Raw genomic sequence first — 26932 nt, 5'->3', positions numbered from 1 at the left:
GAACAATAACCCGGCTTTTGATGTGCTTGTGGGACTTACCTGAAGGCAAGCTACTCCTATGCCAACAGCTCCCATTATCAAAAGGTGATCTGCCAGGAACTGTTCCAGTTTAGTAATGCATCCTCCCTGCAAGCAAAATCATTGTGTTTACTATGAGGGATAATTCAACAGTGTTGACAAGATTTACTGTCCATTTCCTCCCTCTCACACACAGCTTTCATAGTTGTTACAGACAGGAAATTAAAGCTCTTTAGTGTATATAGAGTTACAGCCAATAGCCTTAAAATCAAGAGGAATGACAACGGGGGGGGGGGGGGGAATTCTACACTGACAGTAAAGCCAGGGAGGGTCAGTTCTGTTTATTGTGATGGTTTTTAACTCTGCAAACAGGCAACAGCACGCCCAAACTTGAATCCCCTTTGTAAGTCTTGGGATTTGCAGATTGCTAGCTGCCTAGTGGTCACAGCTTCTTTGTGACTCAATGTGTGCTTTAGAGGGAGTTTATTATTTTGTATGGTTGTGTGTGTGTTTTGTGCTGTTAAAGAATAATCACATGCTAGGCTCTAAGCAAAGCGTCTGTGTGTGTTACAGGTTTTACACTTACCAGGCAGAGGTGGATTTACAGTAAAACACAGGGTGCCCTGGCATGGGGCCCCCCAATGACAGGGGGCCCCAGGGCCGGGCAGCTGCGGGGGCAGAAGCCGGCTCCTGGGGCTCCTGCTGCAGGCTCCGCCCCCACCGGCAGCCAAGCTCCCCCCTCTCCCACCTCTTCCCCGAGCGTGCCATGTTCCCGCTCCTCCCTCCCAGTGCTTCCCCTGCCGCCAAACAGCTGTTTGCCAGGGCTCAATTCGCTCCGGGAGGGAGGGAGGGGGAGGAGCGGGGCCGCAGCGCGCTCAGGGAAGGAAGAGGAAGAGGAGGAGGCGGCGGCGGCGGCTGGGCCTTGGGGAAGGGGGTGGAATCGGGGCAGGGCAGTGCAAAGGCGGGGCCCCCACACTCCCCCTACACATACCCCTCCCTCAGCCCCCTGCTGGGAACCACTCAGGGCAAGGGGCTGGGAGCATCCCCACGACCCCAGCCCACACCCCCAGCCCCCTTCCCTGACTCCTGCACCCCGTCAAACACCCCCAGCCCCCTGCCATCCCTGACTCCTGCACCACCCACACATACCCAGCACCCCCACACCCTATGCCCTGACTCCTGCATCCCCCCCACGTTCCCACCCCCACCCAGAGCATCGAATGGTAGCTCCTGCACACACACACACACACACACACACACACATTCCCACCTGCACCCCTCGCACCAAACGGGAGCTGCCCCAGCTAAGCGCTCCACATCCCAATCTCCTGCCCCAACCCTGAGCCCCCTCTTGTATCCTAACTCCTGGCCAGACCCTGCACCCCAACCCCCAGTCCGCTCCTGCACCCTAGCTCCCTTCCAGACCCTGCAATCCCAGCCCTGAGTCCCCTCCTGTACCCCCTCACACATCCCCAGCCCTGACTCCTGCACCCCCACACACACCCAGCCCTGACTCCTGCACCCCCCCACATCCCCACCTGCACCCCTCGCACAAAATGGGAGCTGCCCCAGCTAAGCGCTCCACACCCCAACCTCCTGCCCCAACCCTGAGCCCCCTCCTGTATCCTAACTCCTGTCCAGACTCTGCACCCCAACCCCCAGTCCGCTCCTGCACCCTAACTCCCTCCCAGACCATGCACCCCCAGCCCTGACTCCTGCACCCCCCCACACACACTCCCAGCCCTGACTCCTGCACCCCCCCCCCCCACATCCCCACCTGCACCCCTCGCACCAAATGGGAGCTGCCCCAGGTAAGCGCTCCACACCCCAACCCCCTGCCCCAGCCCTGAGCCCCCTCCCACACCCTAATGTTTTTTTACATTTTTTTTATAAAGCTCTCTTATCCAAAGCGCTTTACAATAGTTAGCTAACGGTACAGACAATATTTGGAAAGATCATTAAGTGGTCTGCCCAGACCCTCAGCGATTTTCAAGTGGTCTGTGGAAAAATAAGTTAGACAACAAAAACAATCAAGGTACCGCACTTTATTTTCATGTACTTCCTATTACTTATAAGAGGAGGATGAAGAAAAAAGAATGAAAAACGGAGGTGGTGGGGAGGTCAGAGAGAATGTTCTTTTTCTTGGCTGGGTCCCAAGGAGGGGCCCCAAAAATGAAGCTGAGCACAGGGCCCCACTAACTCTAAATCCGCCACTGTTACCAGGGGGCCTCCTGAGGGAGTTAAATGGCTCACGTCTTTGTGGGTGTCTAGGAGACGGTGTGCTTAAGCCATGGGGGAGTCTGAAGGGTCATTACTGGGTCCAGCAGGGCGGCAGCTGGACAGCAGGTTCCAGCTTTTAGGAAGGGGTGCTAGACAGAGGGTCTTCACCCTGAGAATGTGCCTAGGGATCCCAAGAGTGGGGCAGTGGCTGGGCTCTGTTCAGGCTCCAGATTTAAAACACTTGGGCCTGGTCTACACTACGAGTTTAGGTCGACTTTAGCTGCGTTAAATCGAATTAAGCCTGGACACGTTCACACGACAAAGCCCTTTCTTTCGACTTAAAGGGCCCTTTAAACCGGTTTCTTTACTCCACCTCCGACAAGGGGATTAGCGATAAAATCGGCCTTAGGGGGTCGGAATTGGGGTAGTGTGGACGGAATTCAACGTTATTGGCCTCCGGGAGCTATCCCACAGTGCTTCATTGTGACTGCTCTGCACAGCACTCTCAACTCAGATGCACTGGCCAGGTAGACAGGAAAAGCCCCGCGAACGTTTGAATTTCATTTCCTGTTTGCTCAGCGTGGAGACCACAGGTGACCACGCAGAGCTCATCAGCACAGGTAACCGTGATGGAGTCCCAGGATCGCAAAAGAGCTCCAGCATAGACAGAACGGGAGGTACGGGATCTGCTCGCCATATGGGGAGATGAATCAGTGCTGGCTGAACTCCGAAGCAGTAAACGAAATGGCAAAATATTAGAAAAGGTCTCCAAGGCCATGAAGGACAGAGGCCATAACAGGGATGCACAGCAGTGCCGCGTGAAAATTAAGGAGCTAAGGCAAGCCTACCACAAAGCCAGAGAAGCAAACGGAAGGTCCGGGGCAGAGCCGCAAACATGCCGCTTCTACGCGGAGCTGCATGCCATTCTAGGGGGTGCAGCCACCACTACCCCAACCGTGTGCTATGACTCCCTCACTGGAGAAACACACAGGGAAGAGGGTTCGGAAGAGGAGGATGGAGAAAATGTAGATAGCTCACAGCCGCAAGGAAGCGGAGAAACCGGTTTCCCCAACAGCCAGGATATGTTTGTCACCCTGGACCTGGAACCAGTAACCCCCGAACTCACCGAAGACCCTGAGGGCACACAGGGGACCTCTGGTGAGTGTACCTTTGTAAATATTACACATGGTTTAAAAGCAAGCGTGTTTAATGATTAATGATTAATTTGCCCTGGCAATCGCGGCCAGTACAGCTACTGGAAAAGTCTGTTAACGTGTATGGGGATGGAGCGGAAATCCTCCAGGGACATCTCCAGAAAGCTCTCCTTCATGTACTCCCAAAGCCTTTGCAAAAGGTTTCTGGGGAGGGCTGCCTTATCCCGTCCGCCATGGTAGGACACTTTACCACGCCAGGCCAGTAGCACGTAGTCTGGAATCATTGCATAACAAAGCATGGCAGCGTATGGTCCCGGTGTTTGCTGGCATGCAGACAACATCCATTCCTTATCGCTCTTTGTTATCCTCAGGAGAGTGATATCATTCACGGTCACCTGGTTGAAATGGGGCAATTTTATTAAGGGGACATTCAGAGGTGCCCCTTCCTGCTCTGCTGAACAGAAATGCAACTACTTAGGGAAGTGGATTGGGCCAACATACTTAGAGAGCTAAAGGCAGATGAGGCCTGGGATTATTTCAAGCTGAAGTTGCACGAGCTGTCCGAGGCCTGTATCCCGAGAAAGGGAAAACGGTTAGTAGGCAGGAGAATTAGACCTAGCTGGATGAGCGGGCGTCTCAAAGGGGCGATTAAGAAAAAACAGAAAGCGTACAAAGAATGGAAGAGGGGAGAGATCGGCAAGGAAACCTACCTTATTGAGGTCAGAGCATGTAGGGATGCAGTGAGAAAGGCCAAAAGCCGTGTAGAGTTGGACCTCGCGAGGGGAATTAAATCCAATAGTAAGAGGTTTTATAGCCATATAAATAGGAAGAAAACAAAGAAAGAGGAAGTGGGACCGCTGAAGAATGTAGATGGAGTGGAGATTAAGGATAATCTAGGCATGGCACAATATCTAAATGAATATTTTGCGTCGGTCTTTAATAAGGCTAATGAAGGGCTTAGGAATAGAGGGAGCAGGACAGAGGGGAATAAAGGAGGGGCGATTGACATTACAGTATCAGAGGTGGAAGCCAAACTTGACCAGCTAAATGGGACTAAATTGGGCAGACCGGATGATCTTCATCCTAGAATATTGAAGGAGCTGGCGCGAGAAATTGCAAGCCCCTTAGCGATAATTTTTAATGAATCTGTAAACTCGGGGGTGGTACCGTTGGACTGGAAAATAGCTAATGTGGTTCCTATTTTCAAGAAGGGGGAAAAAAGTGACCCGGGTAACTACAGGCCTGTTAGTTTGACTTCTGTAGTATGCAAGGTCTTGGAAAAAAATTTGAAGGAGAAAGTAGTTAAGGACCTTGAGGTCAATGGCAATTGGGACAAATTACAACATGGGTTTACGAAAGGCAGATCGTGCCAAACCAACCTGATCTCCTTCTTTGAGAAAGTAACAGACCTTCTAGATAAAGGAAATGCGGTGGATCTAATTTACCTCGATTTTAGTAAAGCGTTTGATACAGTGCCGCACGAGGAATTATTGGTTAAATTAGAAAAGATGGGGATCGATATGAAAATCCAGAGGTGGATAAAGAACTGGTTAAAGGGGAGACTGCAGCGGGTAGTACTGAAAGGTGAACTGTCGGGTTGGAGGGAGGTCACCAGTGGGGTTCCTCAAGGTTCGGTTTTGGGTCCGATTTTATTTAATCTATTCATTACTGACCTCGGAACCGAATGTAGGAGTGGGCTGATAAAGTTTGCGGATGACACAAAGTTGGGAGGTATTGCCAATTCGGAGAAGGATCGGGATATTCTGCAGGGAGACTTGGATGACCTTGTAAAGTGGAGTAACAATAATAGGATGAGATTTAATAGCGAGAAGTGTAAGGTGATGCATTTAGGGACGACTAACAAGAATTTTAGTTATAAGTTAGGGACGCATAGGTTGGAAGTGACGGAGGAGGAGAAGGACCTCGGAGTCCTGGTTGATCGCAGGATGACTATGAGTCGGCAATGTGACGTGGCTGTGAAAAAAGCTAATGCGATCTTGGGATGCGTTAGGCGAGGTATTTCTAGTAGGGACAGGGAGGTGCTGCTTCCGTTATACAAGGCGCTGGTGAGACCTCATTTGGAGTACTGTGTGCAGTTCTGGTCTCCTATGTTTAAAAAGGATGAACTCAAACTGGAACGGGTACAGAGAAGGGCCACTAGGATGATCCGAGGAATGGAAAACCTTTCCTATGAAAGGAGACTCGAGGAGCTCGGTTTGTTTAGCCTAACCAAAAGAAGGCTGAGGGGGGATATGATTGCTCTCTTTAAATATATCAAAGGGATTAATACCAAGGAGGGAGAGGAATTATTTCAGCTCAGTAGTAATGTGGACACGAGAACAAATGGATATAAACTGGCCGTGGGGAAGTTTAGGCTTGAAATTAGACGAAGGTTTCTAACCGTCAGAGGGGTGAAATTTTGGAACAGCCTTCCGAGGGAAACGGTGGGGGTGAAAGACCTCTCTGGCTTCAAGATTAGGCTTGATACGTTTATGGAGGGAATGGTTTGATGGGATAACGTGATTTTAGTCAATTAGGCATTAACGTGCCATCGCTGGTAAAATGAGGGTCCGGCTGTAGAATCTTGCCTGTATGCTCGGGGTTCTACTGATCGCCATATTTGGGGTCGGGAAGGAATTTTCCTCCAGGGTAGATTGGCAGAGGCCCTGGAGGTTTTTCGCCTTCCTCCGCAGCATAGGGCAGGGGTCGCAGGCTGGAGGATTCTGTTGTGGGTGGGTCAGCTTTTGTGGCCTGCATCATGCGGGAGGTCAGACTAGATGACCATATTGGTCCCTTCTGACCTTAAAGTCTATGAGTCTATGAGTCTATGAGAAATATTCCCCGCTGTTAGCCACGCGGTGGGGGGGAGGGGTGAAGTGATCATCCCAGAGAATTGAGTGTGTGGGGGAGGGGAGTTAGTTGGGTTTGTGCTGCATGTTAACCCTGAAACCGCAGCCCCTCCTTTTACATTGCAAACCCATTTTAAATGGCCAACCCAACGGGTGCTTGGTATGGGAAATGAGAGCACTACTGTTTGAAACCATTCCCACATGTTAAGAAGGTTAAAAAAACCAAAAGACTGTGTCTTACCATGGCTGCCTGCAAGCTGAAATCTGTGGCCTGGCACTGCGTGAGTGATCTCTCACACCAAACCGGCAGGCCCTCAATATAAGAGGAAAAATGCGACCTTGTAACGAAAGCACATGTGCTGTGTAATGTGAACAGCAAAATTTAACGTGAAAGAGTGTACCCATTGTTCTCTAAAATGTGTCTTTTTTAACCACCTCTCCCTTCTCCTCCACCAGCTGCAAATGTTTCTCCTTCACAGAGGCTAGTGAAGATTAGAAAGAGAAAAAGGAGGACGCGTGATGACATGTTTACAGAGCTACAGATGTCCTCCCACGCTGACAGAGCACAGCAGAATGTGTGGAGGCAGTCAATGACTGATTACAGAAAAGCCCAATATGAACGAGAGGAGAGGTGGCGTGCTGAATCGCGGGATGAACAGAGCAAGTTGCGGGCTGAAGATGATAGGTGGCGTCAGCTTGCAGACAGAAGGCAAGAGTCGATGCTCCGGCTGCTGGAGCATCAAACTGATATGCTCCAGCGTATGGTTGAGCTGCAGGAAAGGCAGCAGGAGCAGAGACCGCCGCTACAGCCCCTGTGTAACCAACAGCCCTCCTCCCCAAGTTCCATAGCCTCCTCACCCAGACGCCCAAGAACACGGTGGGGGGGCCTCCGGCCACCCAGTCACTCCACCCCAGATGATTGCCCTAGCATCAGAAGGCTGGCCTTCAATAAGAGTTAAAGTTTTAAACTGCAGTGTGTCCTTTTCCTTCCCTCCTCCCCCACCCATCCCGGGCTACCTTTGCAATTATCCCCCTAGTTGTGTGATGAATTAATAAAGAATGCATGAATGTGAAGTAACAATGACTTTATTGCCTCTGCAAGCGGTGCTCGAAGGGGGAAGGGGAGAGTGTGGTGGTTGGCTTACAGGGAAGTAGAGTGAACTGGGTGGGGGGGGGGCGGAGGGTTCATCAAGGAGAAACAAACAGAAGTTTCACACCGTAGCCTGGCCAGTCACAAAACTCGTTTTCAAAGCTTCTCTGATGCACACCGCGCCCTGCTGTGCTCCTCTAACCGCCCTGGTGTCTGGCTGCGCGTAATCAGCGGCCAGGCGATTTGCCTCAACCTCCCACCCCACCATAAATGTCTCCCCCTTACTCTCACAGATATTGTGGAGCGCACAGCAAGCAGCAATAACAATGGGGATATTCTTTTCGCTAAGGTCTGAGCGAGTCAGTAAGCTGCGCCAGCGCGCTTTTAAACGTCCAAATGCACATTCCACCACCATTCGGCACTTGCTCAGCCTGTAGTTGAACAGGTCCTGACTCCTGTCCAGGCTGCCTGTGTACGGCTTCATGAGCCATGGCATTAAGGGGTAGGCTGGGTCCCCAAGGATCACGATAGGCATTTCAACATCCCCAACGGTTATTTTCTGGTCCGGGAAGAAAGTCCCTTCCTTCAGCTTTTGAAACACAGCAGAGTGCCTGAAGACGCGAGCATCATGTACCCTTCCCGGCCAGCCCATGTTGATGTTGGTGAAACGTCCCTTGTGATCCACCAGGGCTTGCAGCAGCATTGAAAAGTACCCCTTGCGGTTTATGTACTCGGTGGCTTGGTGCTCCGGTGACAAGATAGGGATATGGGTTCCGTCTATGGCCCCACCACAGTTTGGGAATCCCATTGCAGCAAAGCCATCCACTATGGCCTGCACGTTTCCCAGAGTCACTACCCTTGATATCACCAGGTCTTTCATTGCCCTGGCAACTTGGATCACAGCAGCCCCCACAGTAGATTTGCCCACTCCAAATTGATTCCCGACTGACCGGTAGCTGTCTGGCGTTGCAAGCTTCCACAGGGCTATCGCCACTCGCTTCTCAACTGTGAGGGCTGCTCTCATCCTGGTATTCTGGCGCTTCAGGGCAGGGGAAAGCAAGTCGCAAAGTTCCATGAAAGTGCCCTTACGCATGCGAAAGTTTCGCAGCCACTGGGAATCGTCCCACACCTGCAGCACGATGCGGTCCCACCAGTCTGTGCTTGTTTCCCGGGCCCAGAATCGGCGTTCCACGGCATGAACCTGCCCCAGTAACACCATGATTTCCACATTGCTGGGGCCTGTGCCTTGTGAGAGGTCTATGTCCATGTCAATTTCCTCATCACTCTCATCGCCGCGCTGCAATCGCCTCCTCGGCTGGTCCTGGTTTTGCTTTGGCATGTTCTGGCTCTGCATATACTCCAGGACAATGTGCGTGGTGTTCATAGTGCTCATAATTGCCGCGGTGATCTGAGCGGGCTCCATGATCCCAGTGCTAGCTATGGCGTCTGGTCTGAAAAAAAGCACGAAACTAGTATTTGACGGACCAGGGGAGGGAGGGAGGGAGGGAGGGAGGGGCGAGTGACGACATGGCGTACAGGTACAGGGAATTAAAATCAACAAAGGTGGCTGTGCATCAGGGAGAAACACAAACAACTGTCACACAGAATGGCCCCCCCCAAAGATTGAACTCAAAAGCCTGGGTTTAGCAGGCCGTTGATTTGACGGAGGGAGGGGGAAGCAAATGAATACAGAACAAATCTATTTTTTACATCTTAAGACGACGGTGCAGCATGACTGATAGCCCTCGGCATCTTCTGGGTGCTTGGCAGCAAATACTGGGTGCTTGGCAGTTATGATGACGATGGCCTTCAGGCCTATTGCACGATCTGCTGCTCAGGGAAGACTCTGCTAATGTGCGATGATCCAATAGGGCGCTTGGCAGAAAATGGCATACTACGACTGATAGCCATCATCGTCATTGTGAAGGCAGCAGAATATGACTGGGGGGATGGGGGACTGGGGGACATACGGAGTTCCAGCCACTGCTGTACGATGACGACGGTTACCAGTCGTAATACACCATCTACTGCCAAAAGGCAAAAGGTAAGGGGCTGGTGCAATGCAGCCCTATGGGTGCCAGCCCCACAGCTGCCAGCACCCAGATCGCCGATGAAGGCTACCAGTCATGCTGCACCGTCTACCGCCAAAAGGCAGTTAGCTGCTGCTGCTGTGTAGCAATGCAGTCCCACGTCTGCCGGCACCCAGATGACATATGGTGACGGTGAGCTGAGCTGAGCGGGCTCCATGCTTGCCGTGGTATGTTGTCTGCACAGGTAACCCAGGTAAAAAGGCGCGAATCTATTGTCTGCCGTTGCTCTGACGGAGGGGGAGGGGCCTGACGACATGTACCCAGAACCCCCCGCGACACTGTTTTGCATCATTCGGGCATTGGGATCTCAACCCAGAATTCCAATGGGCGGCGGAGACTGCGGGAACTGTGGGATAGCTACCCATAGTGCAATGCGCCGGAAGTTGATGCTAGCCTCGGTACTGTGGACGCGGTCCGCCGACTTAATGCACTTAGAGCATTTTATGTGGGGACACACACAATCGGCTGTATACAACCGATTTCTATAAAACCGGCTTCTATTAATTCGACCTAATTTCGTAGTGTAGACATACCCTTGGGGACCCAGCAGTTGAGTTTCCTACAGCAGTCTCGGGTGTGTGTGTGTGTGTGGGGGGGCAACTGAGATTTTTGACAGATTAGTACAGATTGAGACAGATACAGAAAAAGGGTTGATAGGAGTGGTAGTCCACAGAAGCACAGGCATCTGTTCAAGGTGACAACAGCCTGGACCGAATTTGTGGAAAACCCCACCCATGATCTTCGCCAGAGAACTAAGCACTGACAAGAATCTCTGGGGAGGCACAACGCTACTGAAAGAAGGATGCAAAACCCCAGTGAAGCCATTTTTTCCTTGTTTACAGGTCATAGGCTTTTTGCTGCCTTTCCACGGGGGAGGGGCAAAATAGTGCCAATTACTCTATTAGCAACGTGTCACAAATCTGCTCACTTTTCCCTACAACATCTCTGCATGCATATTGAATACAAATATTGCAGGCATGTCATGAACTTGTTCCAAATACTTTAACTGGGGCAAACATATTTTCATTCCACACTGGATGTCATTTTCACTATTTAAAATGGTCAGAATGGACAGCTTCTTGCTAAATCTAAGATGCTAGCGGTTGCCAGATAAAGCCAGCAACTGGTTGGAACTCTCCCTGCTGTGGAGATTACGCTATTTTGTACCTTCAAACACACTTTCTCGTTAGTGAAGTTCCAGTAAGCTTATTTGGAACATCCACTGCAAGCAGAGCTGAGGCATTCCATGCTAGTAACAACAGAACAAAGGCTGAGAGCTGAATGTTCCCCAGCAACTGTGTGATAATAAAAACTGGGAATGGCAGAGCTCATTTTACAGCATACATGCCGGAGAGAAAAAGAGAAAAATGATGGCGTAAAAATGACACTTTCCTAATTAACAGATCTCCTCTCTGTGTATATTTAGAATAATTTTTCACTCAAGTCAGCAGATGTTAGGAATTTACTGCATTTTTATTTGCATTAGTCCTGCACAGCCAACACAGCTTGGAGAGAGGGAGCTGGAGTCTATTCTTTCCCATCAACTCAATTCCAATCAGTGACACCTGTGTAAACCCACTGAAGCTAATGGATTTGCACTGGTGTCGCTGAGGGCATGCTTTGACCTGCAGAACCTTCTTTTACTATTATTTGTACTGAGATAGCACCTACGGGACCCAGGCATGACCCAGGACTCCACTGTGCTAGGCATTGTACAAACCCAAAACACAAAGTCCCTGCCCTGAGGTGCTTACAACCTACGTGTTGACATAAGAGACTTGATGCTTCTCTCACTTTCAATAGTGTAAATCAGGAGTAACCCCACTGAACGCAATGGAGTTACACCAGTGTAAGAGGAGCAGGACAGTCAAACATAGCACAGGCAGCGGCATGAAAGCTTTCCACACTTCTGTCCACCAGTGTGCCTCAGTCCCCTCACCATACAGTCCCCCTGGCTTTCTGTTTTACCTTTGGTTATTTCATTCAACAGCATTGTGTAAATCACAATGATGTCAATACTGTTAAGAGGTTAGAGTAATCTCTAATACTTTTGGAATGTCTGGGTTACATAGAAACTCTCTTTTTTAGACTGCATGAAATTAAACTAGTAACTAGTCACAAATCACAGAATATTTTGGGTTCAAGTGGATTTTTAATAGGTCTTCTGTCTACCCACCTGCACTGTGGCAGGATTGATTTTCTTTTCCCTAACACATGCTTATTATCCAGATTAGAAAAATCTCAATGGCACACATGCAAAGAATAGAGGGTAATCTGTACACGTCAAAGTGCAGTCTCACTCTGAAAAGTGACTCTAATAATGGCATTGGGGGCGGGAGGGGGGGAGGTTTCAATATTATTGTCAATCAGACTCCTGCTTAGTCATGCTTTGTCTGCAAGTAAAAAGCCATCAGCCCCTCAAACTCCACCTGGGCTCTGAGAGGCAAACTGGACGCTTTCATTCACACAAATCAGCAACTGTAACCGAGGATTTTACTAGCCAGGGCTGTCAATCCAACCCTTTTCACTAGCATTATATTCACTTTAAAGGTGACCTACAAAGGAAAATAAGGTTGGTCTATTGTCTTTTTGGCTCTGTTATGATGCAGAGAGAAGGCCTGAAAGGCTTTAGATTTATTTAAATTTATTTTTTTCTCTTTGTTGTTTAAATGAGTAATGCAGGTCTTGTCTATCAAATTTATCCTAGAAGACTCTGTGGATGCCTGAAGACCAAGTAGAATTAAGGCATTAAAGACACTAAGAATGTGAAACCTCAGCGCTTCAGCAGAGAAGTGACTTTTACTCAAGCTGTTTTATATTGTGTGTTTTGTTCATTTTAAATTCATTTAACTCAAATGCCTGAAAAACAGTTGAGAGAAAAGTTCTCTTCGGTAAAGATTTAATATACCCACAATATACCCACCCTATTGATTAAAGGCTGAGATAGCTCCCAACCTACCAGGCCAATTCTCTGATTCCTTGAAGAAGCCCTCCAGCAAGAAACAGGGAAGAGCAGACTTGATGTTCCTGATATTTCTGAGACAAAAAATTAGCAGAAATATCCCCTTTCCATTTATATTTTTTTGTAAAAACCCATGAGTCCTTCTTTATACATCATAGTAAAAACATAGGCACATGTAATGTGAATGACTGACAACTGCTGTGATACCAAATCGAGAACTGACACCATCTCTATGATTGGGCAGGACAGTCTTAAAGCAGCTTCAGGACTGAGGGTGATATAAACTAATGAGAACTGAATTTTGATTGGCCAACTCTCCCCCACCCAGAGAAGTACATCCATTATGGTAACTTTTTAAAGTGCTTATCTGTCAGTGTCAACCAGTAAACTAAGGACTTCCATTTTTTTCTCCTCCAGTGTTTGGAAATAGGTTTTCATCCATTAGTTCTGGAAGCAAGTATAAACTGAATGTGTATTAAAAGGAATGTTTATAAAGTGACACGGTACTTTGTAGAACGCACAGTGTTGTATTTTTCTGTTGCCACTTGTTATGCAAAACCAATATAAAATATTTATACACAAGGAGATAAAATATATGATCAGTGCAATACACTGAAGCAGAGAAAAGCTTAGGAAGAATGATGCCTTCAGAGTTTTAAAGGGCTTCTGAGCAAAGAATCAAGTTTTAAAATTAGTTTCTGCTGCTGGCTGTAACACACACTGTGCCAGGGAAAGCAGCAGTGTGAAACAGAGAGTGCTTTTGGTGTTAAAAGAAAGAGAGAAACCCTACCCCAGGAGGTAGTTATGTAATTTTCTTTGCTTCCGTCAGTGTAAAGTACAGCAGGGACTTTAAAAAAAAAAACCCAAATCAGCCTAGACTTTAATACTTTCAAGTCCCTTTATTGCCTCTCTCATGTTTATCATTAAACAACTGCAAATATTGGCACTGAATTTAAGATCAGTTGAATTTCTAGCCTGCAAGCAAAGACTGAAGCATGAATATCTCTGAAGCATCTGGCCAACATTCATAAAAAGACTTCTAAGGAGATGCTTTAAAAAGATCTGTAGCTAGGTTTCTTTAATATCACTTCAAGAAGCCCGAGTCTGATCCACAACAAGGTTTCTTGGTACTTGTTCATTCGGTAGTCAGTGGTGTTTAGCTGGGGAGGATGTGTGGACTAGTGGGCAGAGTGCAGGACTAGGAGTGAACTCTTTCCCAGAATTTTCAAACCCACGTGCCTAAAGTTAGACTCCTAAACCCATGCTTAGAATCCTAAATATAAAGTGGCCTGATTTTCAGAATTGCTGATTAAGGCAATGAGAGATGCAAGTGCTAAGCATGCCTGAAAATCAGAACATTTTTATTTGGGAGCCTAAATATGGATTTGGGAGTCCAACATTATGCACATTGGTCTGAAAATTTTGGCCCAGGGGCTCTATCCCTGTCTCCTCAACTGACACACTGAGTGGCACTGGGGAAGCCACTGATCCTGACCATGCCATCTATTCTCCATCTCTAAACAGTGTAGAAACATACCTTGAAAAATCTTCCAGCTAGTGTAAGAAGCTTTCTCTGGGAAGTAGGGAGGAGGTAGGCCATCAATTGCTGTATTTGAGTTTTTATTAAGAAAAGATGTTTCTAACCCTTACAGTTTTGATAGTAACCTATAACCCAAATGCAGCGTGGTCTTCATTGATTCACTGACAGACAGCTTCAGTGGCCCTCCTGCTGCTCGCCACTGAGTGAAAGGAACATGACTAGTCAGGTTCACAGCAGCTGTTCGAGACTCCTGTGGGCAGAACTAACAAAAAGCATGACCATTTCACGCTGCTGCTTGGCTAAGCTACAGGCAGCAACAGAGGCAGGGACTGGAGTTACACCTGAGGCAAGTTGAAAGGGGAAAAAAACCAATTATATGATGAGAGCAGGGGGGCAAGAGTAGTATAGACCCAACTCAGCAGTGAGGAGGTTCTGAGGACAGGACAACAGAAGAAGAGGCACAGAGAACTGCATTGATAGGAGCTCTGAATTTAGCAGACATCTACTAGGTAGAGGCTGAGGGAGCCCTGTAGAAGATTCCAGAACCTGCTAGCAGGAATCCAAGCACCCTCCCCCTGTCTAGCAACTGCAGGGATGAGCTTCTCACCAGGTTGTTATCCCTGGACTTTGTTAGTGGCCTCTCCCATACCCAGCTTTTGGATCAGCCCCCTTGCTTATAGGTTTAATCTTTTGGCTAGTAGGTAACCAGTACATTTTCCAGTTCCTGGGGATAATCATACTTATTATGGATGGGAAGTAGCATCTCCATAGTTACGTTTGCAACCAACTGCCATTATAAAATCAAGTTTTTGTCCCCTCCCTCCCATCAGAATGGCTTGGGAAATGGGTTTAGCCTGAAAATGGTCAGATTGACTCTGAAAGCAAAGACGAACATTGGTACAAAGTTTGAACGAAATCCAACACAACATTTGAGTTACAGTTCAGTAACAAAGGTCCCCAGTTTGAAATGTTGACTTGTTTCCTGTTTCTTTTCTTCCCTCTGATGTGAAAAGAAGCAATTTACTATTTCTTCGAAGCTCCTTGAGAACTCATGCACCAGCAATTTGAGAAGAATATGGATTGTTAGTTACAATTTTTGTTACAGCCATGGGCCAAATTTTGCCCCCATTGATGGCAATGGGACTTTTTTCCTCCACTGAGCAGGACCATGTATTATGTCCAGAATTGTCAACAGTGGGCACTGATTGTGGATGCCTCCACTTTTGGGTACGCAGATTGAAATCCCTTGGACCGACTATAGCAGACCTTTTATGTATCATCTCTTGATCTCGATTAACTGTTATTTCCCTATTAGCCATATCCCGATGTGACAATTTGGGGGATTTATCTGTATTACTTGTGAACTCCGGTATATGCTGTGTCATTGTTATGGAATTGTTGTACCATGGAATAACTATTTGCAGATGCGGAATCCACCATTTGCTGACAAGGACAGTATCACTACAATGGTGAATTGTTAGAGGTTAATGGCCACCTATTCAGGTGGAAGCACCTTGAGACAATGGGTTAACTCAAGCTTTCCTCTTCCTTGTCTGCAGGGAGCTGGCATTGGGTGAGTGGAAAACACCAGCAGCAGAACAAAGGAACCACATGTTGGTAGGGAGATACATAAACTCAAGAGACTCACTGAGATAGGAATAGGAAGCTTTGGGCAGAAGAGGGAAGAGATGGGCAGGCTTTTGTAGAGGGGGTGGGGTAGGATCACCTGATCTACACTGCTGGCCAGCAAAGGTCCGAGACACAAAGCTTGGGTAGAGAAAGCTCCGTGTTTTTGAAGAGAAGTCATACAGCTGCAGGCGAAGGATCCTGGGCATCCCAAGGACTTTGACCAAGCCCAAAGAACTCTCCAGAGTGGCAAGGAACTGAGACAGGGAATTGCATACAGGAGCATGTATTATTTTGTCTAGATATGTGTATCCTCCATGTTGTTAAGTAAAGAGCCATGGTGTTTTAGAATCCTGTGCAAAGTCTGTCTGTGCGCCCCTGAAGAAGTAAACTGTACAACCAGAGCACCCACATGTCTGGAGTTCTGGGAGAGGTGTTTTTAAGCTACAAGAGAGTCTGAGGGGTCAACACTGGTCCCAAGGGTTAGGCAGTTGGACTGCAGGGTCTCAGCTCTCAGAAGGGGGTGCTAGGCAGAGGATCTGCACCCTAAGAGTGTGCCTAGAGATTCCAAGTCTTGGACAATGCCTGGACTCTGTTCAGACTATGGAGGCTTAAAGCAGATGGGTTCCAGTGAGGTGCATCACCTCACAGCCGTCCGGTGAGTGTCCAAGAGGGAAGCTCAACTAGATATGTGACACTTTTAAAATGTCAAAATCAAGATTGCAAAGATAGGAAATAAAATTCTAAACAATCCATAGGTCAAAGTTAAGATTGAGATAAATGTATATTGTCGTTAAGAATAACGTGTTTATTACGTTGGCAATGGAAGATTTATGAGGCCCTTAGCTATGCTTTTAGGTGCTCTGGTTTTGTAAGTGGTGTGGCAGGTATGTACTACACATTGTTGACAGTTAGCAACATTAGCTCATTTAAAACCCATTTTTATTGTTTTAGACTAATAATTTATTTAGAGATGCTCCAAGACTCCATTAATTGCTGTTTGCAATTCAATTTGAGATCTTCAGATGGAAGTTGTGGTAAGCTCTAGGGCTGAGCTTCCCAAGACAGAGTGTGGGTGAGGTGCTGTGAAGCTCTTGTGTTATGCACAGCCAGATGGAACCCGGTCAAAGAATAAAGCAGATCTTTTGCAAGCACCTGAAGCACTGAACATAACAGTCCTTGTATACTTCTGGTACCCTAAGAAATAACCTGTGTAGAAGAATGGAGCACTTAAAGGCCCCATCAGAGTGAAACTCCTTCAAAATGTGGAAAACAACTGGAAAAGGTTTACACAATGCTTCACTCTGAATCTGCAAAGTAATGGATGCTAGCAAAAGAAAAAACAGTCAGAAGGTAGCTATTGTCAGAAATGAGGGTGTCCCTGAAGCACTTTATGTGTTTAACAGTTTTCAGTTAACTCAGGCAGAGGAGGTTAATTATGAAATTGTATTACAGAAATGTGCGGAGTACTGCACTCCACTGAAAAATGAATCACATGAGAGAGAGGTTTTTATGCAGTGTTGTTGTAGCTTTGTTTGTTGGTCCCAGGATATAAGAGAGACAAGGTGGGTGAGGTAATATCTTTTATTGGACCAACTTCTGTTGGTGAGAGAGACAAACCTTCAAGAAGAAGAGCTCGGTGTAAGCTTGAAAGCTTGTCTCTCTCATCAACAGAAGTTGGTCCAATAAAAGATATTACTTCTCCCACCTTGTCTCTCAAGAGATGTTTTTAAACAATATAGTGTAGAACAAAGGTGAAACCATAGAGGACTTTGTAAATGATCTAAGGCTGAAGAGCCAATCTTTCAATTTCTTGAGGGGTGGAGGGTGGTTATTAAAAAAACCAGATTGTGATTGGGATCTAGAACAAAAAAAAACTCAGAGAGAGACTATTGGGAAATCCAGAATTAACCCTTGACAAAACAATTATAATTGACCAAGCAACAGAAGTCACCCAAACTGGAATGAAGCTTGTAGAGCGTGGTCGGTGCTTTGACACTACAGGTATGATAGAGAATCCAAAATACCGCAAGAAAAGTGACCTGAGGCAGAAAGGCACATGGCGCACAAGTCAGAATCAAGCAAAAATAGCACATGGAGCTGCACATTCGGTGACATTTACCACAAGTCAGGACAATGCCTGACATATAGGAAAAGATGCAAGAAATGCAATGCATTACATCACTTTGCAAGCACCAGCAGTGTGTGCACCCGCTAGCTCAGGTGAATTCATCATTGGAGTGATGGACAACACTGTAGCAGCAGATGAATGGACTGCCAGCCTGTAAGCAAACGGGATGTATATTAATTTTAAGTTGGACACTGGTGCACAAGACAATGCATTGCCAGAAACAGTGATATTAACACTATACAAAAGCCACTGGTATTGAAGAGTAAATGGGTAAAACTCAGGGATTATAGTGGTGAGTTTATCCCCACTAAAAGCATGTGAACTAGATATATGGGTAAATAAATTAGAAAAGTTACAATTTGTAATAATACCAGGGAAAAGAGCCCCTGTTACTGAGTTAAAAGCATGTCAAATGCTTGGTCTCTTCAAGAGGGAGCACTCTGAGAGATAGAGAAACAAAACAATTGAGGAAGAGTTTGAGGAGGCCTTACAGAGAAGCTCTCAGCAGAGTACAGAATAAACCTGAAAAAGCCCAACTATCCAACAATTCACATCCCTAGGAAAGTTTCCTTTGCCTTAGGGAAGAGGTTAAAATAGGAGCTGGATTGGTTTGTTGCTCTGGGAATCATAGAAGTAGTAGAGGAACCAACAGGAGTACACTCATTGGTCACTATAGAAAAAAAAACAAAAACCTTCACTTATGTACAAACCCAAAAGAATTAAATAAATAATTACATGAAAAGGGAATTTCCCCCACTACCTACAAGGGGAGAATTTTTGGAGGAGACGGCTGGTGCCAAATATTTTTCTATGCTTGACATATCAGCAGGATTCTTAGAAAAACAGCACGTTTGTGCACCATCAGCACCTGGTTGGGGAGACATTGTTTCTACAGTCTGCCATTTGGGTTGTGTTCAGCATCCAAAGTATTTCACTGGAAAATATAGCACAATTTTGATGGTCTAGAGGTTTACATAGATAATATTTTGATCTGGGGAAAAACAGTAGAAGAACATGACCATAGGCCCCCAGCAGCTTTGGAAAGAACCAGAGCAGCTGGCCTAAAGCTAAAACAAACAAAAAAACTGGTTACCTACCTTTTGTAACTGTTGTTCTTTGAGATGTGTTGCTCACGCCCATTCCATTGTAGGTGTGCGTGCCCCCACGTGCGCGGTCGTCGGAGACTTTTGCCTTAGGGAGTGCTGTACTCATGGCGCGGTATATCCGGTGCCGCCGTCCCTGCGCCTTCTCAATTCCTTCTTGCCAACAACTCTGACAGAGGGGCACGAGGAGAGGTAATGGAATGGACATGAGCAACACATCTCGAAGAACAACTGTTATGAAAGGTAGGAAACCGTTTTTTCTTCTTCCAGTGCTTGCTCATTCAATTCCATTCTAGGTAACTCACAAGCAGAATCCTCGGAGGTGGGCTCGGAGTTCACAGTTTTGCAGACTGGAGCACTGCTCTGCCGAAGCCAGTGTTATCTCAAACCCACTGGGTCAGCACATAATGTGAAGTGAATGTGTGGACAGACGACCAGGTCGCAGCTCGACAAATTTCTCAGATCAGCACCTGACCGCGGAAGTCTGCCAAGGAAGTTTGCGCCCTAGTTCAGTGAGCAGTCACGACTGCTGGTGAGGGCACCTTCGCCAGCTTGCAGCAGTAGTGGATGGAGGCTGTGATCCAGGACGAGAGTCTCTGGGTTGACACCACGCAACCTTTCATCCTGTCAGCAACAGCCACGAACAACTGTGTTGACTGACGGAACAGCTTTGTTCTATCAATCTAGAAGGCCAGTGCCCGCTTGACGTTCAGGCTGTGCAGCCTGCACTCCTCATCCGTCGCATGAGGTTTTGGACATAGGACCGGTAAGTAGATATCTTGGCTCATGTGGAATTGGGAAATGACCTTGGGCAGAAAGGCTGGGTGAGGACACAACTGGACCTTGTCCTTATAGAAGACTAAAAAGGGGCTCCGACGTGAGCACCTTGATCTCAGACACCCAACAGGCCGAAGTTATAGCGACCAAGATGGTGACCTTCTCTCCAGGAGAGAAGCAAAAGGGAGCAGGAAGCCAAGGGCTCGAAGGGAGGGCCCAGGAGCTTTGACAGCACGAGACCGAGGTCCCAAGGTGGGACCGGGTCCCTGACATGCGGGTAAAGGTGCTCCAGCCCTTTTAGGAACCATGCCATCATGGGATGGGCGAAGACCGACCTGCCTTGAAATGGAGGGTGGAATGCGGAAATGGCTGCCAGGTGAACCTTGACCAAAGACAATGACAAGCCCTGGAGCTTGAGGTGGAGCAGATAGTCCAGGACGTCCTGTAGCAATGTTATGCTCATACAAAGCACACGGGATCTTTATAGAGGAAGGTAAATACACAGCATTTATTGAGAATACCACAGTTAGCATATGCTTTTTAGACACACACACACACACACACACACATATACACACATAGTCCTGCAGTGATGTTTATAGTTACCAGTCCAGAGTCTGGATCAATCTAGTGGCCAGCCAGATTGGTCGCAGAGGGGAGCGGGGCTCTATCGGTCGCGATCCGATGCTCCTGGAGTGTGGCAAGACGAACCCGAAGTCCCATGGCCAAGCACCCTGTTCTTATAGGTTTTTTTCTCTGTTGAAGCCTATGGATTTTGCTGTGTCAGTTTGTGACCAGTTACTTCTTAATTGGTGTAAACATTCCAATACACCTCGAGAGGGTCATCCTGTCCTTTGTTCCAATTTAATCAATTGTCCTTAGGGGTGCCAGCCTTCACCTCAGGGTCGTCAATCTGTCCTTCATTATGGATGCGCGTTGATGATTCTTTGATGTCCTTTAAGTCTCTTCACTCATTCTTCCTTGACTCTGGCTATAACAATGGCCTTCACACCTTATCTTTTCCTGATGCATATATTCCTCATTCATACAAACAAATTGAGAATACAACAGTAGTATTTTATATCGAGCAAAAAGGCATTGCAAATTAAACCTTGCTAAGTTTTACAATGAATAACCAAGACAATTTACATTGAGACCCAGGCCTTCAGTGTTCCTCTAATCTACTTAACATAGACACAATAGAGAATCCCGTCTCTTACTTACTAAAACCTTAAAACAAAGAAATGTATATTTAACTAGAGTGCCTAATTTGTAATACATATAGAAAACCATAGTAGACATTATAACATATCCTAAAACAAAAGGGTGACCATAATCAGTCATAAGGATCGTTCTGGTCTGTCATTCCTTTCTGCTATTCAAAAAGGGTGGCTGACAGGATGAAATCAAATCATACATTAATTCTCATAGTACATTATAAAATCCAGCTCCTACAGCGAGGCCTCCTCTGCATGAATGAGCTGATCCGAGGCCCAACATGTGAAGCATTTCACTTCACCACATAGGTAGCCCTGGTGGAGGGTTTCCTGATGCCCAACAGAACCTGCTGGACACCAGGAGCACTGCTGCTCCTCCCCATTCAGCCACGCAGCAGCCAGGCTGTCAAGTGCAGCGCCGTGAGGTTCAGGTGCAGCAGGCTGCCGTGGTTCTGGGACAGCAGACCTGGTCGAAGAGGCAGCTGCAGTGGGCTGGCTGCTGACAGGCTCAGCAGCATGCTGAACCAGAGTTGCCAAGGCCACGCTGGGGCAACAAGGATGATCGTCGCGTTGTCTTGCTTCACCTTGAACAGGACCCTGTGGATTAATGGCACCGGCGGAAAGGCGTACATCAACGCTCCCGACCACGGAATCAAGAAGGCGTCTGACAAGCAGCCCTGGTCCCTGCCCAGTGGAGAGCAGAACATGTGGTACTTCCTGTTCTGCCAAGACGCAAACAGGTTCACCTGGGGAGTCCTCCACTGGTGGAAGATTAGGCTGGCCACTTCTGGATGGAGCGACCACGTGTGGCGAGACAAGAAGGACCTGCTGAGGTGATCTGCCAGGACGTTCCTAGTTCCGGGCAGATGAGCCGCTACCAGGAAGATGATGTGCTGTACAAAGAAGTCCCAGAGGCTGAGAGCTTCCTGACAAAGGGCTGAGGACATGGCACCGCCCTGCCTGTTGATGTAATACATTGCGGCCGTATTGTCAGTCAGGACCTGCATGACCTTGTCTTTCAGATGGGGTAAGAAAGCCTGGCAAGCCAGGCGAACCGCTCTGAGTTCCCTGACTTGATGTGCAGGGCTAGGTCGTGTTGCAGCCAATGCCTCTGGGTGTTGAGCTCATGCAGGTGGGCCCCCCACCCTAGATCTGACGCATCCGAGACCAGGGTGAGTGAAGGGGAAGGGGTCACAAAGGGAACCCCTTGCAGCATCAACACGGGGTCCCGCCACCAGTCCAAAGACTGTAGGACATGGCTCGGCACCGTAACCATTCAGTCCAGGGGGTGCCTGCTGAGAATGTAAACCAAAGCCAGCCACGTTTGCAGGGGCCTTATATGGAGCTGGGCATGGCTGACCATACGTACATGCAGCCATGTGGCCCAGTCACAGGCACATATGGGCCGTGATGGGCCCTTGTGTGGGAGATTAAGTCTGCCATGGCCTGAAACTGTGCCTCTGGACGGAAGGCCTTAGCTTGCGTGGAGTCAAGGACTGCCCCTATAAACTCTATGCGTTGCACTGGTGTTAACATGAACTTCTCCAAGTTTATCAACAGGCCCAGGCTGAGACAGGTGGAGCGAACCAGATTGAAGCTTCTTTGCACCCACTCCGGAGACCTGACTTTGATGAGCCAGTCGTTGAGATACGGGACCAGGTGGCCCCCACGCCGCCTGAGGTAAGCCGCTACTGGCACCATGCACTTGGTGAACACCCTTGGGGCTGATGATAGGCCAAAAGGGAGCACCGTGAACTGGAAATTCCTCCGTTTTATAGTGGGAGGACAGCAATGCCTGTGTCCAGGGAATATGGAAACATGGAAATATGCATCCTTCAAGTCGAAAGCGGCGTACCAGTCTCCTGGATCCAGGGAAGGAATGATGGAGGCCAGGGAAACCATGCGGAGCCTAAACTTCATGAGAGACTTGTTGAGACGACACAGGTCCAGAATGGGTCTGAGGCCCCCTTTTGCCTTCGGGATTAGGAAATAACAGAAGTAGAAACCTCTTCCTTGCATGTCCCAAGGAACCTCCTCCACCGCCCCCAGGCACAAGAGCTTTTCGACCTCCTGAATGAGGATTTGCTCATGAGAGGGGTCCCTGAAGAGGGACGGGGAAGAGGTTGGGTGGGACGGAGGGGCAGCCATGAACTGTAGGGTAAAGCCCCGGGATACTATATCCAGGACCCAGCTGTCTGAAGTTACCCTTGACCAGGCCGAGTGGAAAGATCGAAGGTGATCCAAAAAGGGGCGGGAAGGATCCGGGGAACTGACTGGGGCGCAAGCTTCTGGCCCCCCAGGGTGTTTAGAGGGCACAGGCTGTGCAGGTGAGCGGGAAGAATAGGGGTGACGCTGACTGAAGCTACTGTCACTTCTTCTTACAGAATGTTGGTGGGGCTGCCAAGGTCTTGGTGGTGCGGGCGGCCAGAAGGGCTTCCGAGCAGGCTGCGGGGTATGTATGCCCAGCGAATGAAGGGTGGCCTTCGTGTCCTTCACCCCATGCAGCCTGGCGTCTCTCTGCTCACAGAAGAGACAAACCCCCAGGTCTTGGATTGAAGTCTGCATCTCCTGCGAGAGGCCCGCCATTTGGATTGACGAGGCGAGAACAACCGCTAACCCCTTGCGAAGCAAGGGAGAGAGGCGCTCCGACTAACCACCATGGGCGATAAGAAGGAACTGAGAGGGTGCAGGGACGGCGGCGCCTGATATACCGCGCCATGAGCGTGGCACTCCAGGGGGCGCCACGGCCTTCCCTACGGATACCGCTAAGGCAAAAGTCTCTGACTACCACACAGGTGGGCACGCGCACACCTACAATGGAATTGATATGAGCAAGCACTCAAGAAAGAAATATAAATGTCATGTAACATATATAACATACCTGGGAGAGAAGTTAACACAGCATGGTGTAAAGGTAGAGGCCATCACCTACACGCCTGCCCCAGCAGAAAAGGAAGGCTACAAAGATTCCTTGGAATGGTGAACTATGTAGAGAAATATATGCCTAATCTAGTTGTGCAAGACAGCAACCTAGGAGAGGAACTGTCCAACGGACATGGGATGCAACTCTTAATAAAGAATTTGAGAAACTGAAGGCATTAATTAAAGAAGCCCCAGTCCTGAGGTACTAGGAAAGTAAGCGTAAAAGTAAGCTGTCCACAGACACCTCCAAGGAGGGTATTGGTGTGGTTATCTTACAACAGTAAGATCAAAACTGAAGACAAGTGGCATAAGCATCACGGGCACTACCAAAAACAGTGGGTCAAGATGCCCAAATAGAGAAGGAGGCTTAGGCCTTAGTCCATGGCTGTAAAAAGTTTCATGGCTTTATTTATGGGAGACTGATGTTAGCTAAAACTGACCATAAATCACTTATTGCCATTGCCAAGAGGGGCCTGGCAAACACCGTTCCCCCCCCCCCCCACTCAGAGAATAGAGATTGTTTTTTCAGCTATAAAGGTAGTATTTGCAAATTGAATGGGAGAGATTTGCTGGTTGCAGACACACTCCCTACAGCATTTGACAGAAGTTCAGTGGAGCTAAGTAGGCATAGACTTGTTTATGTCGGCTGCAGAAAAGCTATGTACTTGTCCTAGACTATTATTCTCACTTCCCTGAGATGGCTTTACTAGAAAATACTACAGCTAAATGGGTGATTAGATTTGACATGCACATTTATGCTAGACATGGTACACCTGATAAAGGGCCACAGTTTAGTGGGCATGAGTTTAAGCAGTGAAGTACAGATTTAGACATGTAACTATTAGTTCCCAGGTTTCAGAGTAGCAGCCGTGTTAGTCTGTATCCGCAGTTCCTATTAGTTCCCATTAACCCCCATCTAATGAGTTGGTGAAAAATGGTGTCACAATAATGAAGTGCTTACTGAAAAACGATGAAGAGTCAGACTTTGATCCAAATTAAGCATTGTTAAATTACAGAATGACACCAACTGTCCAGCTAAAACAAGAATGTCTGCACTGTTAGAAACTGATGTCCGAGTCACTGGGGACTTGCAGATTTATAAAGAGATAAATAAGGCAAAACAAAAAAACCCAATATGATTTGGGGTACCCGGAGCTGCCACTTCATGAAAATGATGCTGTAAATATCTATGATGGAAACAAGAATCGCAAACTGCAGTGGTGTCTTGAGATGTAGCCCCATGGTTGTATGAGGTCATCAGCCCATTCGGACACATCCTACAGAGGAATAAGTGACGCCTTCTTCAAATCCCAGAAGGGAGGGAGATAAGAGGCACAGAGCCTGACATTTGAATCGAGAGGGTCTCAGACAGGCAACAACCACAGCAGGTTGAGACCACGGAGTCCCAGGACTTGGAGCAACCTGCCACCTTCTGACCGCAGTAGTGCTGATGTTATAGGGAAGCCGTGTAGGTTCAAGTGACTGTGCCGAGCACCTCAAAGTCTAACTGAGCATTCTTAGCAGTTTAGTTATTAGGTTGGTTAAAAAGTATTTGTGTGTTGTGTTACTCTTGGTTTTTAAGTGTTCTAGTTATTAAGTTTTGGTTTGGAAGGGAAAACTGTACCATTGAGGACTGTGCCTTTAAGGGCTGGGTTCAACAGAGTCTGAGCTGGGCACTGGGAAGCCCTTATGGTTATGCACAGGCCGTTGGAACCGGACACAAAATAGAGCAGAACTCTTGCAGGCATCTTAAGGACTGAGTGATCACAGACCACCACACAAGTCATCATAAAAGTGCAATTATTACTGATACTTCCATCAGTTTCCATCCCTTCATTTTTCTGTAAGATAACGTCATTTATGATTTGTTCAACAAACAGTAGGAAAAAACCCAGACTGTCAAAATGGCATTTTACCTCCACCTTGTAAATGTTAGATGGATGATCCCTCTTCCCACATTTGAAGGTGACTGTTTTACAGCAGCTATCTGGTACCACTCGGCCACTGGACTCTACAGACAGGATATAGACACTGTGCTGCCAATCAGCGGAGCTATTGCTGCCACAGCATTTGAACTGCAATGGAAAGGAAATGCTGACATTCAGTGGAGGGCATGACATTATCCTCATGAGAAGAAAACAAAGTAACGTTGAGCCACTTATCAATGAAAACATACATCCCTTTCAGTTTGTAGATACGTCAAGGGGATGGATGTGTTAGCAACTCAGTTTCGTCTCCGGCCATGTCAGCTATCACCCTCTGGGGGCACACACTCAATCATGGGGCCCGATTCTGATCTCACACTGGTTTTACAATAGTTAAACTCCAATGGCTTCAACAGTTACTCCTGATTTATACCAGTGTAAATGAGATCAAAATCAGGCCCAGTGACCGTAATTGTTGCAAAAGCCAATGCAGTCAAATTTACAGAAGTAATCGCTGATTTGGAGTCGCCTCTGTTTTTGCATCTCGACTTTGAGAACAGTAAGGGTAGCTATCTGAAGACTCAGACTTTCAGATAAGCTTCTTTCAGAGGTTTGCCTGGACTTCTTTGGTCTGGAAATTAGGCAAGCTCAGGTCATCGCATGAGATTTCCAGCAACTAGTAATATTAAATGAAACATGAGCTGGGACAAACAGCTAGGCAGCAGCAGTGTGAGCAACAGAAGGTTTCCTTACGTCTTGCTGCAGGCGATCGATGGAATGGGTGATGTGTGTTTTCCCAGGAAGAGCATAATTCTCAGTCAGGGTCTGGGTCAGGTGCGGTTTCAGCTCCTCACTTAGCTGTACACCAATGAGAAAAGTCATAATGAATACATTCTAGAAGGAAATGTGCATTTTTGCTTTAGGTTTTAGGTCCCTCCAAGGCATGATTCAGATCTTTCTTATTTCAGTGTAAATCAGGAATAAGGTCCCAGTGTTAGTGGAGTTACACTGGTGTAAAACTGGCAAGAAGTTGGAATCAGGCCTGATATATTTATATATTAAAATCCTAAATTGGTGAAATCTTCTTTTAAAATGTGCTTAAAGTGATATACGCCCTAAACAAACAGGACATTCAAAGGCCCAGATGGCCCTACATCCTAAGTGTCCATAGATAGAAAACAAAACAAAAAACAAGAAAGGTCAGACACCAAACCTTCTGTTCCCTGAACTATTGTTCTGTATCTTATCTTGTGTTTGCTTGTTTCGTTAGGTTGCATAAGCTCTTCAGAGGAGAGATCACATAATAAT

The 26932-nt window shown here is 47.5% G+C and overlaps 1 protein-coding gene across 1 annotated transcript in view; it reads right to left on the bottom strand.

Annotated features, from left to right (window-relative positions):
* TSPAN11 (tetraspanin 11) overlaps window positions 1-26932 on the bottom strand; it is a 174650-nt gene that overhangs the window by 64894 nt on the left and 82824 nt on the right. The window contains exons 4-6 of the mRNA XM_065422455.1: window positions 26378-26482; window positions 25616-25774; window positions 40-126 (exon numbers count right to left, since the gene is read on the bottom strand). Of these exons, the coding sequence (XP_065278527.1) occupies window positions 40-126; window positions 25616-25774; window positions 26378-26482 (351 nt within the window). The remainder of the gene's footprint in view (window positions 1-39; window positions 127-25615; window positions 25775-26377; window positions 26483-26932) is intronic.

Source organism: Emys orbicularis, chromosome 1 (genome assembly GCF_028017835.1).
Source record: "Emys orbicularis isolate rEmyOrb1 chromosome 1, rEmyOrb1.hap1, whole genome shotgun sequence".
NCBI classification, from domain to species: Eukaryota; Metazoa; Chordata; order Testudines; family Emydidae; genus Emys; species Emys orbicularis.
The sequence above is the reverse complement of the archived record's forward strand: the minus strand, read 5'-3'. Positions and strand labels throughout refer to the sequence as shown.